General features: G+C 40.8%; 1 protein-coding gene across 1 annotated transcript in view; it reads right to left on the reverse strand.

The window, feature by feature from the left end:
- Positions 1–5566: 5566 nt before the first annotated feature.
- LOC128745651 (serine-rich adhesin for platelets) overlaps positions 5567–15225 on the reverse strand; it is a 242653-nt gene continuing 232994 nt past the window's right edge. The window contains exons 16-17 of the mRNA XM_053842728.1: positions 6565–6723; positions 5567–6483 (exon numbers count right to left, since the gene is read on the reverse strand). Coding sequence (XP_053698703.1) covers positions 5567–6483; positions 6565–6723 — 1076 coding nt within the window. The remainder of the gene's footprint in view (positions 6484–6564; positions 6724–15225) is intronic.

Consider the following 15225-nt stretch of genomic DNA (forward strand, 5'->3'; position numbering starts at 1 on the left):
TATATAATATCATTAAGGTATTGAATAACAAATGCAGTAGCATATGAGATATTAAAACATCATTTTATAAAGTACTTATTATCTAAAATCTCTTTAATCAATAAAACAAAATTTTATGAAATATGTCGAATGTCATTTTAAGGTCATAATATGATATGATAACAAAATCAGTTATTGAACTCATCTTACAACCACTGTTTTAAAAATCTACTCGATAACAAAATGTGTTATCAAAGTACCTTCATATCTATTCCATAACAAAATATAGCATTATAACACAGTTTGATATGGTTTTTATATTATTTTGCTCTTCGCTGTTGCTCGGGATGTGCACAACCGTCATCCATTTAGCAAGAAGGGCTCCGCCCCACCCCGCCCAAGTAGCACACTTTTGGCACTTTTAGTTGCAGCAACTTATTTGTGACTGAAATTAGTCATATATCGGTTGCCACAACTGTTTTATAACAACCGTGCTAGTAGGACGTGCTTCGTAGATGTTGGATTTTGTACATTCGGATATCAGTGGTCCGATGGAAGTGAAGTCGATAGGAGGAAATAGATATTTTATCGTATTTTTATATGACAAGTCGGTTGATTGTGTATTTTCTACGATCAAAGCTGGAGGACGAACTTCTGGATACGTTCCACAAGCTATATCAATATATCAAACAGAAATTTTCGTAATACCTAGCAAAGATTGGCATCCGGCATTAAACCATAAAACTAGCTACACTCCGGAACAAAATGCACTGACTGCGAGGAAGAACCGGACCCACTGGGGTATGATACCGGTCCGCCCAGTTAGCTCTGGGGGGTACGAAGCTGGTCTAACAAGCCAGTTGTCGTATGTTCGAATCTCGACTGGCCGGTGCCGCTCTATAGAGTTAATAGGATCTTTGCTCAAGCTCCGTAATTTTTCTGTACTCTAATAACCGGCTGCGAAGTCTGTCGATAAAGAAGGGTCAAGTTCTTAAGGTCGTTCATACCCATGACTTTGCTTTTTTTGGGACATAATGCCACACAGGACGAGCTTTGGAGCGGAAAAAACCAGACTTATTTATCGCCTGTTAAGATCTTCGAAACGCAAGCAATGGTACATGTTCCAAAACTAAAACGACGCAAGTAAGATGCAGTTTCTGAAAATTGCATTCTAGTTGGATTCGATGAACATACAAAAGGTTACCGATTATTTGAACCGAGGACCAGGAAGATCATCTAGGATCGAGATGTTAGATTCATTAATGAAGGAACAATGGGCATGAATTGCAAGCTGATCGAGAAGGCAATCGTACTCAAGAACTGCTTGGGCGTATGGATCAACCAGACTGAAGTCATCATTTCATTGGACCAAAGACCCTATATCGAAGCAATGTAGGCCAAGTTTAATATGGCAAACTGTAAACCAACAAAGACAGCGATGACCGACCAGCTATCCAAGGTAAGGTAATGTCACCGAAAACTTCCGCAGATGATCAGTATTCCGTATCAAGAAGCAACAGGTAGCTTATTGTATCCGACCCGACAATCTTCACGCCTACTAACCCAACTCTACCGATACAATTTAAATCCAGGAAAGCAGCATTGAAGCGCCGTCGATGATTACCTTCGTTACCTTCGTGGAAAATCAAAAAATGAAGCTGGTGTTCAAGAAGGATGGCAAAGATGAGGCTCTGCAGATACTACAATGATTGGGTAGTTGATTTTGACGATAGAAAATCAACGAGCGGCTACATATTACTGGTATTCTAGGGTATTTATTGGTTCTGTAAGCGACAGCTTACGATCGCTTTTCGACTTGCAAATTCAGCTTCGAGGACTAATGTCACAGTTTCAAGAAACCGGCCACATCAAGATCCTGTGCATTCTATAGCTTAAGAAAAGTATTGGTTGGTCATGATTTAGTATGGGCTGCACTTATTAAGCTTGGTTATACTCTATACAATTTTATTTCTATTCTATTCTCAAACGTCATACAATTTATGCAATTTGCCTAAATTGATGCAACATACTGCTCACTCCTTACTGTTTCTAGTACAGATGAAATGAACTCAGCATTTCAAACCTGAAACCAACAATACGAGCGAATCACTTGCGTTCATGTTCGTGTTGTTCTCTACATTGATTTCTTCTCGAGTGAATGAAATCGAATTTAAATCATTCATTCATTCATATAGAACTTCCGACAACGGCAAACCAAATTATAATAAACGTAAACATTGCTTCGTAGTTTTCGTAGTTTTCGTGCACAGCCCTCACCTCAGAAGTACCGATGACGACCAGGATGAATTCTACGCGCGGTTGGAGAGTGAATACGACCGCTGCCCAAAACATGATATCAAGATCGTCATCGGGGATTTCAATGCTCAGGTCGGCCAGGAGGAGGAATACAAACCGGTGATTGGAAGGTTCACTGCACACCAGCGAACCAATGAAATGGGCCTAAGAATAATCGACTTTGCCGCCTCCAAGAATATGGCCGTACGTAGTACCTTTTTCCAGCACAGAATCCACCATAAGTACACCTGGAGGTCACCAAATCGGACAGAATCACAGATCGACCACGTTTTGATCGACAGTCGGCACTTCTCAGACATTATCGACGTCAGATCCTATCGAAGCGCTAACGTTGACTCGGACCACTACCTAGTGATGGTTAGGATGCGCCCAAGACTCTCCGTTGTGAACAACATTCGGTACCGACGCCAGCCTCGGTTAGATCTCGCGCGGCTGAAGCAGCCAGACGTCGCCGCAAACTACGCGCATTCACTCGAAGCTGCGCTGCCGGAAGAGGACTGGCAGTATTCTGACGGACGATCGTGAGGTGACGGATAGGTGGAAGCAGCACTTCGACGAACACCTGAATGGCGCCCAGGCGGTAAACCATGGCGGCGGGGAAAGCGATTTCGACGGTGCAGCAAACGGGGAAGAGGTGCCAGCCCCAACGATAGGCGAAGTTAAGGAGGCCATCATGCAGCTAAAGAACAACAAGTCAACTGGAAAAGATGGCATCGGAGCGGAGCTTATTAAAATGGGACCAGAAAAGCTGGCCGTTTGTCTGCAGCGACTAATTGTTAGAATTTGAGATACGGAACGGCTACCGGAGGAGTGGAAAGAGTGGGGTCATCTGCCCGATCTACAAAAAGGGCGACAAGTTGGACTGTGAGAACTATCGAGCGATCACCGTTCTCAATGCCGCTTATAAAGTGCTGTCCCAAATCATTTTCCGCCGTCTATCGCCAATTGCGAATAGATTTGTGGGAACTTATCAAGCCGGCTTCGTCGAAGGTCGGTCTACAACGGATCAAATATTTACACTGTCCAAATATTTACACTGTCCTCCAAAAGGGACGTGAATACAGAGTTCCCACGCATCATTTATTCGTTGATTTGAAAGCCGCATATGATACCATTGACCGGAAAGAGCTATGGAAAATCATGGACGAGAACAGTTTCCCCAGGAAGCTCATCAAACTGATTAAATCTACGATGGATGGTACACAGTGCTGTGTTCGGATTTCGGGTGGATTGTCAAGTTCATTCGAATCACACAGAAGGCTTCGTCAAGGCGATGGTCTTTCATGCCTGCTGTTCAACATAGCGCTACAAGGTGTTATGAACCGAGCGGATATCAACACGCGGGGCACGATATTCAACAAATCTAGTCAATTCGTAGGCTTTGCCGATGACATGGATATTATCGGCAGAACATCTGTGGCGGTGGCTGAACAGTACACCAGACTAAAGCGCGAAGCAGAAAAGATTGGGTTAAAGGTAAATACGTCTAAAACAAAGTACATGCTTGCCAGCGGAACCGAGGCCGAACGACACCGCTTGGGCAGTAGTATATTGATCGACGGCGATGAGCTTGAGGTGGTCGATGAATTTGTCTACCTTGGCTCACTGGTAACGGCGGACAATGATACCAGCCGTGAGATTCGGAGGAGTATTATCAGCGGAGGTCGTGCTTACTTTGGGTTCCACAAGCAATTGCGGTCGAGCAGACTAAGTCCCCGTGCAAAGTGCACCCTGTACAAGACGCTTATTAGACCGGTTGTTCTCTACGTACATGAAACATGGACAATGCTCGAGGAGGACCTGCGAGTGCTCGGAGGCTTCGAACGACGAGTGCTAAGAACGATCTTCGGCGGCGTACAGGAGAACGGAGTATGGAGGCGGTGAATGAACCATGAATTCGCACAGCTTTATGGCGAACCCAGTATCCAGAAGGTAGCTAAAGCTGGACGGATGCGATGAGCAGGGCATGTTGCAAGAATGCCGGACAACTACCCTGCAAAGATGGTGTTTGCCTCAAATCCGGTAGGAACAAGACGACCAGGAGCGCAGCGAGCAAGATGGTTAGACCAGGTGGAGCGAGATCTGGCGGAGAGTACTCGGTGTCCGAGGAATTGGAGAGCGGTAGCCCTCAACCGAGTTACATGGAGAAATTTTGTTCAACAGGCTTTGTCTTAGGACGGCAAGCCACCTAAGTAAGTAAGTAGTGCTTCGTAGTTTTAATTAATTTCCTTCAACCAGGCTTTGGTTGATTTTAAAAAGCAGGCAGCTTGAAAAACTAAAGTTGGAGATCTAAAGCATCAGTCAAGCGCGAGAAAATAAGAAAATTAACTGACAGGTTACTAGAGCAATCATTCAGCACTGCAATTCATGAATTAATTGTTTTGAAGGGTAGAAAACTGAGAAAGACAAACACTGTCAGCTGTTCAGTAGGCATGACCATGAGCTAATAATAATGAGCTAACAGATAAAAGAATACTACTGTATGCGCTGAATGCGTTTTATATTTTTTATGCCTTCATGCAGGGCTGTCAATTTTTTCGAGCCCTGAAGTTGTGTTTTACAGGACTCCAGTACGAAAGATATTGATAGGTTAATAGAAAAAATCAGAAATTATGAGGATAAGTTATGGAAAGTTGCTAACTAGTTTGATAAAAACATTTTTGTGTACTACATTTTTGATAAATTTGTACGATTGAAAGAAGGACAATGCTTTTTTTAATTTTTTTATCCGAAATTTTCTGGATCTCACTAGAATTACCAAGTTGTCATCGATAATCGGCGTTAGCCGCAGCTGTATATGTTTACGAAATTACAAATTACGAAAGTGATTGCGGAAGTTTTAAAACGTAAATTTCAATCGTTTAAATCGGATGTTATCGATAATATGAAACTCCTCTTTTCAAGGCCTCAAAAGCTTTCCGAAAGGGAAACGGTTTATTTGAATTTAACTTAAAGAGAAGATGCTCGTGCTCACTGAGGAAACTGATTTCTCCATTTATCTGATATTGTCAAAATTAGTAGTTTATCCTCCCACATTCGGAGTCAAACTCTTTAAACGAAATATTATTTCTTGAATTTTACGTAATGACTACGGCTGGATACAACCGTGGCGTCACACAAAGAACAAAAAATATTTTCCCCTGCTTCACACTTCCAAAGCGTGTGCTGCCCTCGGCTAGCGGTGGGCTCGGAAAAGTCACCGCGAACCAAAGCCGGGTCGCAAAGTCCGTACTCTACTGTACATGCGCTACAATTAGGCTGCACAACAATTCTACACGCAGCTTTCCGGTCCCGGCAGTGTATCGGTAATTATGTGCTGCCGATTTCGGGCTTTGGAGAGAGTTGCACCCACGGTGGAGGACGATGACGGCGACGGGACGTTGCTGAAGTCCATCAGATCCGTTGCGAACTCGGAGCCGGAATATCGGTACTCCGGATTGCCGCCGCCACTTCCGGAAGCATTCACTGCCTGTGGTCTGTTGTCGGCGCTACCACCAATAGCGGAATGTTGATTATGATTATTACTAATGTGGTTGCTATTGTTTCTATATTCGATATGATTGGTGGCAGAGTTATTTTTAATTTCGTTCGATATGTTAAGCAGTCTATAATCAAGGTTTTTGTCGTAGTCCAACCGATCGGTTGGTTCTGTAGGGGAGCTTTTGTAGCTGTAAGGATCCACCAGAGGGGGTGAACTATGATTGTACTGAAGGGTGGAATAGCTGTACGGTTTCTCGTAATCCAGCAGATCACTGCCACCTGAGGCATAGCCAGTGGAATACTGTGGTAGACCAACCGTGGCCGAAGGCGGAGGTTTACTCTGGAGATGATGTGGTTGTTGCTGCTGTTGTAACAAACTGTACGTGTTGGAAGTATCGTTCCGTTTTAATGTGCTCTGTCGGCTGGAAGGTGTCGATTTTTGGTCGTAGCTTTGTGTGGCATAAATTGTGCTTTGTTTTGCTCCCATGCTTGTACCACCTCCACTGCACAGTGCATCCGGTCTTATTCCCACCGGGGAGCCCATCTTCTGGATATCCTTTATCGATTGCATGCTAGCAGAGCCTTGCGTTTTCTGTGCGCTCAGTATGTCTGGCTGCTTTTCGACGCCCTGTTTGAGCGTGTAGGCGACCACGTACTTCTGCTGGCCCATGCCCATCTCGAGTGGTGTGGTCACTGTGATATCCATGCCTGCTGGGGAGAAAACGAGAAAGTGGTTAGTTCAATTGTGCAATGTTTGAAATTTCACGTAATCACTCTGCCACAACCTACCCATATGCTTCTCCTTGCCGTCGCACAGTCCAGTACCGTGGCCGTCGCGTTTCCTTCGTATGGCCAGAACCACTACCAACAGGACAGCAATCCCGATAGTGAACAGTGCACCGGTTAGTAATGCCGCAAGCGGTAGAATTGAAAATCCATCGCTGCCGTCTGTGAATCGGAAGAAGAAAATGGTCGATTGTTAGGAGGAGAGCTGCAACTGATATTTAATGAGCTTAGGCTTATTTATGAGGTTTGTAATTACACGGAACATTAAAGCATCGGAGTAATAAACATTCGATAGACGGCACCATCGTTGGGCCATACACGTAGCAATATGTTTAATTATTGGTTGCTTTCCGTCTAATAACTTAATTATAGTGGATATTTGCCAACTGTTGACTGTTCATTGATTGTCGCGTGCAACTGACTACCTTTTTGTTAGAAAGCATAGGAATTTTTTATTTTTCATTATTTATCAAGCTTAATTAAAAATAACTAATTAGGGCACCCAAAAAAAATCTTTTAACGGTAGGCTGAACGAACGTTTACGGAAAAGGTTAAAGCTAGTGTCGCCCAAACCATAAATTTAGGACTTTGTTGGCAGTCTGGGAATATCTTCTGTATCTGGCCTCTTCCGGTTGAAAGAGAAAAGGTGCAACGGAATAAAACCGGAAGTTCATCTCGACAAACCGTGATAAAAGTTTTTCTTTTCGCTTTTCCGAAAAACACAAATCCAACTAACCTCCACAGATACGGGTTACTTCAAGTGTGAAGGTTAATTCTTTAGGCGAAGAACAGAGAGAGAGAAAAAAAGAGCTGCAAATGATAAGGTAAACTTTTCTTTCCCATTTCGGCTAGCCGGACGCCATAGTGCATACTGCATACGTCATCCGGTTTGTCTTTTGTTCCGCTTTGTGATCAATGGTTACAAAGATTTTTGTGGCGAAATGAACAAACCGGTTAGTGAAAAAGCGTTTGATTTATGCGTTTTTTTTTCACGCAAAATTTATTTCTTCCGGTTTTACACAACTGTAATGCCTAAAATCATTTTGTAATATTGGGTTAAATTTATCAACAAGAAGGCCCTCGAAAGGGAATTTGAGCTTTGAAAGTTATCAATCCCGATAAAGAAACTCGAAACAAGCTTTTCGATGATTTCTCGAATTTCTTGCCTTTTCATGGAAAATTTATAATCCCATTTTCGTAATAGGTAAAGCAAATCCTAGGTGCTACATTTCGTTTTTGAAACTGGACCTTTTCCTTTTCAATGCGACAGGCTTCGCAGCCAGCTGTAAAAGTACAAGGCTATTGCGGAGCTAGTGCTACGATCTTCTTGACTCTCACAGCCAATCGAAATTTGAACATGCGTCGACCGTCCTGTGAAATCAACGTTATACCTCGAAACCAACTGAGAAACTGCGTATTAAGAGTAAGAGTAAGAGTAAGAGTAAGAGTAAGAGTAAGAGTAAGAGTAAGAGTAAGAGTAAGAGTAAGAGTAAGAGTAAGAGTAAGAGTAAGAGTAAGAGTAAGAGTAAGAGTAAGAGTAAGAGTAAGAGTAAGAGTAAGAGTAAGAGTAAGAGTAAGAGTAAGAGTAAGAGTAAGAGTAAGAGTAAGAGTAAGAGTAAGAGTAAGAGTAAGAGTAAGAGTAAGAGTAAGAGTAAGAGTAAGAGTAAGAGTAAGAGTAAGAGTAAGAGTAAGAGTAAGAGTAAGAGTAAGAGTAAGAGTAAGAGTAAGAGTAAGAGTAAGAGTAAGATTAAGTGTTGATGTACAATCAACGAAAACACATGTATGTCAACACATGTGTCTGTCAAACAGAACTTTGTCAAAAACAACAACCTTCTGTCTTATCATGGTCATGAGGATCTAACTTGACCACGTGCACCACCTAGTGAGACAGTTTCGAACTTTGTTATGCACTACTGAATGCGTTGTGTTCGAATAAAAAAGTTTGTAAAACACAGTAATATTCTATCTCATCACGACTCCGAGATATTCCAAAAACAAATCAATTTGCTTATTATAAGCGCCATCTGTCATATCAGATTCGAATTTCGTTGTCCGCAGTCAGATTTATCTCGTCCAGAAAAACAATTTTATCAAAGACAGCAACCTTCTACACTCAAGTACTTTTTTTACACGGTTTAGTTTTTTGAGTATTAAGAACGGGGTAACTTAGAGACCATTCATTTATTTCTCAATACATTTGGGAGTAGCTCGACATTCCTCACGTAGATTGTAAATAGTTCCTTAGCTGCACCGTTTTCGAGTAATCGAAAAAAACAAACCGTGTAAAAAAAGACTTGAGTGTATCTCTTCACAGTTCCGAGATATTAGAGATTCTAGAATCGTGATCTAGAATCCATTCAATTGTTCGCCATTTGCGCCATCTAGTGAATCAGTTCCGAACTTTATAGTTCGCTTCCAGAAGCGGCTTAACTAGATAAACAATTTTGTTGAAAACCGCAATCTTTTATTTCATGACAGTCCTGAGATATTATTTGCCGTGTGCTCTGTACATGACGCGACTGCTCGTGTAACTTTTGACGTAGGACTACGTCTTTGTTTACTATACTGGGACTGGGTAGCACTTTGTGAAAACGAAAATGGAAGTTTAACGTTTGATTGAAAGAAATCAAATTGTAATAACAACTGAACTACTGTATGAAACTGAACAATTTATATGTCGTTGGATCGATAAAATGATCAGTAATTGTATGAGGGGGGGGGGGGGGGTGTTAGTGAAAGAACAATTTTAAGGAGGGCGTAAGAGGGGGCTCTTATACAAATGAAATACAAATTTCCTCATAACTCTGTAACTAATCAAGCAAACGGGTCCAAATTTGGCATGTGGAGGTTTCAGATGGCAAGAATTTTTTCTATTATGAATTATGACCTCTCCTCTGCTTAGCAGGGGGGCTTTGAAAGCAATGCACTCGAAAATATTGCACGCAATCTATACCTATAAAAAAGGATTTCTGTATGTCCGTCTGTCTGTCCGTATGTTCTTTATAGAATCGAAAACTACTGAACCTGAACCAATCAGCGTAAAACTTTGCATATAGAGATTTTTGGGGCCAGTAAAGGTTTTAGTGATGGTTAGAGACCCCTCCCCCCACTAAGAGGGGGGGCTCCCATACAAATGAAACACAAATTTCTGCATAACTCGAGAACTAATCAAGCAAATAGAACAAAATTTGGCATGTGAAGGTTTTCGAGGGCAAGCAAATTTTCTATGGTGAATTAGGACCCCTCCCCACTTTAAGAGGGGGGGGGGCTCCTGTACAAAAGAAATACAAATTTCCTCATAACTCGAGAACTAATCAAGCAAATGAAACATGTGGGTGTTTTTGGAGGTAAGAATTTTTTCTATGATGACTTAGGACCTCTCCCCACTTTAGGAGGGGGGGCTTCTACACAAATGAAATACAAATTTCCTCATAATTCGAGAACTAATCAAGCAAATGGAACCAAATTTGGCATGTGAAGGTTTTCGAGGGCAAGAAAATTTTCTATGGTGAATTGAGACTTCTCCCCACTTTAAGACGGGGGGGCTCCTGTACAAATGAAATACAAATTTCCTCATAACTCGAGAACTAATCAAGCAAATAGAACCAAATTTGACATGTGGAGATTTTTGGAGGCAAAAATATTTTCCATGGTGAATTAGGACCCCACCCCACTCTGAGAGAGGAAGCTTCTACACAAATGAAATACAAAATTTCCTCATAATACGAGAACTAATCAAGCAAATGGAACCATATTTGGCATGTGAGTGTTTTTGGAGGCAACCAATTTTTCCATGATGAATTAGGACTTCGTTCCTATTTAGGAGTGGGGGGGGCTCCCATACAAACGAAATACAAATTTCCTCATAACTCTAGAACTAATCAAGCAAATGTAACCAAATTTAGCATGTGGGTGTTTTTGTAGGCAAAAATATTTTCTGTGGTGAATTAGGAGCCCTCCCCACTTTAGGAGGGGAGGGGGCTCCTATACAAATGAAAAAAAAATTTCCTCATAACTCGAGAACTAAACAAGCAAATGGAACCAAATTTGACATGTAAGTGGTTTTGGAGGCAAGTTTTTTTCTATGGTGAATTGAGACGCCTCTCCTCTTTAGAAAGCGAGTTATGACCCATCTTTTCTTTAAGAGGGTGGGCTTCCATAGAATTGAAATGCAAATTTCCTCTTATCTCGAGAACTGATCAAGCAAATGGAACCAAATTTGGCATGTGGGAGTTTTAGATGGCAGAATTTTTTTCTATGGTGAATTACAACCCCTTCCGCTTTTAAGAGGGGGGGCTCCCATACAAATGAAATACAAATTTCCTTATAAGGCCATTGCAAATCATTTTCAAAGTTTTGTCCCCCCCCCCCTTGGAAATTGAAAAATCGGAAGGCAAAAAAATAATTTGTAGGATTTGAGTTAAATTTTTTTATAAAACCAATTGTCTGTGGGCTCTACAGCCTGAAAAACTCGAAAAATGAGTGTACGAGTTGAGTTAACGCTTCTAGCACGAAATAGAAATGGAAGTTCAAACAGTGGAATTTCCGAAACTCGGCCAAAAAAATTTTCCTTCGTTTTTGTCTTTTTGTTCGTAGAGTTTTGCATGAAAACTAACAACGTATATATTAAAAGCAAGAATAGATTTGGTTTTCACGGTTAAACTTTAAATAAAAATGCCTAGAATCCATTTTTTTTTTGCTCGATTAAAAAATTCTCTTTGTTTTTTTTCGCTCCCCCCCCTTCAGTGGCCCAACACTGAAGGGACAAAAACTTTTCTAAATATTTGTAATGGCCTAATTTGAGTACTAATCAAGCCAATGGAACCAAATTTGGCATGTGGGAGTTTTAGATGGCAGAATTTTTTTCTGTGGTGTATTACGACCCCTTCCCCTTTTAAGAGGTGGGGCTCCTATACAAATGAAATATAAATTTCCTTATAATTTGAATACTAATCAAGCCAATGGAACCAAATTTAGCATGTAGGAGATTTTTGAGTCTTGAATTTATTTTATGATAGTTAGAGACCTCTCACCCCTGTGGTAGGGGGATATGGACTCTCATACAAATAAAACAGAAATTTTTGCGAAACTCAAAAACTAATCGAACTCGAGAAATTCGAGACCTTCCATAAAACATTAATCAATAACAAGACCACCAAAAAGTATCTATACACGCGAGTCTTTTTTAACACGGTTTGTTTTTTTTTTCGATTACTCAAGAACGGTGCAATTTAGGGACCATTTACAAAATATGTGACGAATGTCGGGCCTCTCCCAAACGTATTGAGAAATAAATAAATGGTCCCCAAATAACCCCGTTCTCAATATTCGAAAAAACAAACCGTGTAAAAAAAGGACTTGAGTGTAGTAACACTAGATCATTCAGGACAAGACGACCGCGAGTGTCGCCGGCGACCCGCCGTCGGAAGCGCAGCCCACTGTGGGGAGGCAACTCCCCGCAGAAATCACTACTGTCTAGGTTTATTTATTTTCCTAGGTCTACCTGGGTTTCCTGGAATGAGCGGCAGCGAGTAAGGAGAGGATCGCGAAATGGTACTTTCCACAAAAAAGTTTTCCGTGAAATGGTACATTCCGCTTAAGGTTTTTCGCATAATGATATTCGGCGTACTGTTGTACAATCATGGCAAATATTACTATCCGCTTTCTGGCTATGCAATGAGGGGACAGGGGAGTTTTTTCTACTTTACTGTGGGGAAAAATTGCAAATGTGTATATTAAACTACCCATTCCAGGTAACTAATAAACCTTAACGTAAGCAGCAAATCAGCGTATCTGGCATTTTATACTGCACGCTATTGTATGTTAGCTTTTTGACTACATAGGTGTTGTAAATTGGCATCCAAAATTGTATTCAAATTCTTCGTGTCGGTAATTAGCTGTAAATGTAGCTGTAGCTGTAGCTGTATATTTTGCCAAAATAGCATTTAAGTAGCATTTAAGGCGACTTAAATGCTTATTGGCCTACATTTGAATAGCATTGGTGATGCTTATTGGTTACCTGGGATGCTTTCATAGTTACGTAACTGCCAAAATGAATCATCTAAGGTTGAACTCCTCAGAAACTTGCAAAACTCGAGATTGTTGCAAAGATCATCCGAGATTCATGATTTATGTACAACACAGGTTAATTTGTGGCAATACGAAGTTTGTGGGGTCAGCTAGTTAATTGATAAAAATCAGCAACTTAAACGTCCTGAAGCTATTTTCGGATCAGACAGTCGCTAATTCTTCCTCACTTTAAGAATTGCTGCCTCACGTCACATACATAAGTACTATGGTGAACACTGTTTTCATACAAGACATCAGTTTTGAATAAATTCTTACAGTATATGGATTCAATCGGGCGAAAGAAAGGGATTGTCACTCACTTTTCTGTAACTGTTCACTTTCACGACTTCAAGTTGAACTAGATTCAAGGTTTAAATGATAAATTTGGATAAAGATGAGTGTTTTTGCGCATCTACGAATTGTTTACTTCCCGGACAACAACTTGGTCTTGCTCTAATCATAACGAATAATCTCTGATATGTTTAACGCAGAGACTTTTTCACTTATTTTCTAGTCACGGTTGTCACTGTCTTGGGACGCAAAACCGTGCTTACATGTGATTGTTTGATTGGTCAACTCGGGTAGTGCTGATATTTTTGCTTACTCCATCTCGAATAGTGATTTGCTAAATGGCATATTTTTCCCATGCGAATCGACGCGTAGAAGATTTTTCGATCGATTGGTGCAAGAATATCGAAAATCAACCAGCAAATTGTTGACTTATTAACCGTCGAAACCTGACCACTTTTCATGCTTAGATTTTTTTTCAATGAAACCCTACCAACCTACGGCAAAGAAGTTCAGGAAACTTTTTGCATGACATTGAGGCCCGGTAGAGGTGCTGAGGTTTCCATAGTTCGCTTACGTCTTCCTTATTGCATCGGTGAATTGCAGCAAATAAAAGTAAATCGAAGATGCTCTCTTTCATTTCCACTACTGCTGAAAACTTGAGCAGCGTTCTTGTTTGATTTAGTCCAAAATATTGAACACATTTTCGGTGTAATAATGGTCTTGAAATTTTCTTTGATTCGTGGTTTTAGCAGCTACTTCCTTTTCCGTTTATATGTATGTGAAGGGATTCGTACTCCATTTAGTCCTTCGGTATTAGATCGTAGTTTGCCTTTTCTTTTTAATACATCACCTCAGTCGTATTCATTAGATTTACACTCAAGTACTTTTTTACACGGTTTGTTTTTCGATTATTAAGAACAGGGGCAACTTTGGAACCATTCATTTATATCTCAATACATTTGGGAGAGGCCCGACATTCGTCACGTAGTTTGTAAATGGTCCCTCAGCTGTACCGTTCTTGAGTAATCGAAAAAAAAAACAAACCGTGTAAAAAGACTTGAGTGTACTGTTGCAAATAAACTCGATTTCATTTTCCACATCCGATTGTTCTTGATCATCTCTATCACTATCACTTTCAAACCCATTAACGATTGTGCGCATTTCATTCAAGTTATATCTGCGTCAACTCCTATAGTTTATCCATTTTGATTATGTTTTCGAAGCAAATACTGCTGTTATTCGCGACGTTTGAAAAATCCTCAACTGCTGAAAACTTCTCAACGCATAAAAAATCCAACGAGCAGTCGGCACAGCACTACATCTAAAGTAATCTGACATATTCAGTCACAAACACTGTCATGTACCGCGTAGTACTTGCAGAAAGCACTTGTTGTTTATATTCAAGCTGCACACACACATGGTAAATTGCGACGCAGTCTTACCGCACGGTGTCAGTCCAAAATTTAGAGTTTGATCTGCGTCACGAAAAAGTGAACGAATTTGAACGACCCTCCGGGACATTGCCATTTTTCTGTGGCTGAAATCTATATTTCAAAAGCACTGGACGGAAAATTACTTTATAGAAATTCTATGGAGCGACCATTGTTGTTTGGGCCCAGCATCGAGGGGCCCCTCAGTATGGGGGTACTGTCAAATCATATATGAGAATGTATAGGTGACACCGGACTGATTTTGAACGCTAATAGGTCTCCCCGTTTAGAACGGATTTTGAAGGTTCGTATATCATTCGATTCACAAAAGATGCAGCAATTGTCTGTTTCCTATTAAATAATGGTTTTCTAATTACTAGATAGCGAAAATTACCCAAAAATTTTGAGGCATGCAATCGCTTTACTTCTTAGTCACAGACGACTATCAGATACACCGTCAATACGCTACAAGCAAATTGAGAAAATATTAGGGAGGAAAAGGAAGAAGAACAGCGACGAATTACGAGCACTGATTGTCTCTCGTTTTGCAATCAAAATCAGTATTTTTAATCGCAATCTGTTGAAAGGATGAGTAAAACCTGTATTCTCTACATTCATACATTCATACATTCATCATACATTCATAAACGTGGATACACTTACAATACACCCACAGAACAGAAGTGGAAGTTCGAACAATCGTTCGAGCAAAACCTGGCATCTACGCTCTGGTCTAAAACTCTACCAATAAGTAAGAACTTTGACGAGTTTTTGTTTTGAGTGCACTTGTCATTCAAAATCTCGTCTAAACGAAATTCCTCAACTCGTCTAAATTAGAGTGACTATATACAGAGTGGCGACAACTCATCCCAAA

This window comes from Sabethes cyaneus, chromosome 1 (genome assembly GCF_943734655.1).
Source record: "Sabethes cyaneus chromosome 1, idSabCyanKW18_F2, whole genome shotgun sequence".
NCBI classification, from domain to species: domain Eukaryota; kingdom Metazoa; phylum Arthropoda; class Insecta; order Diptera; family Culicidae; genus Sabethes; species Sabethes cyaneus.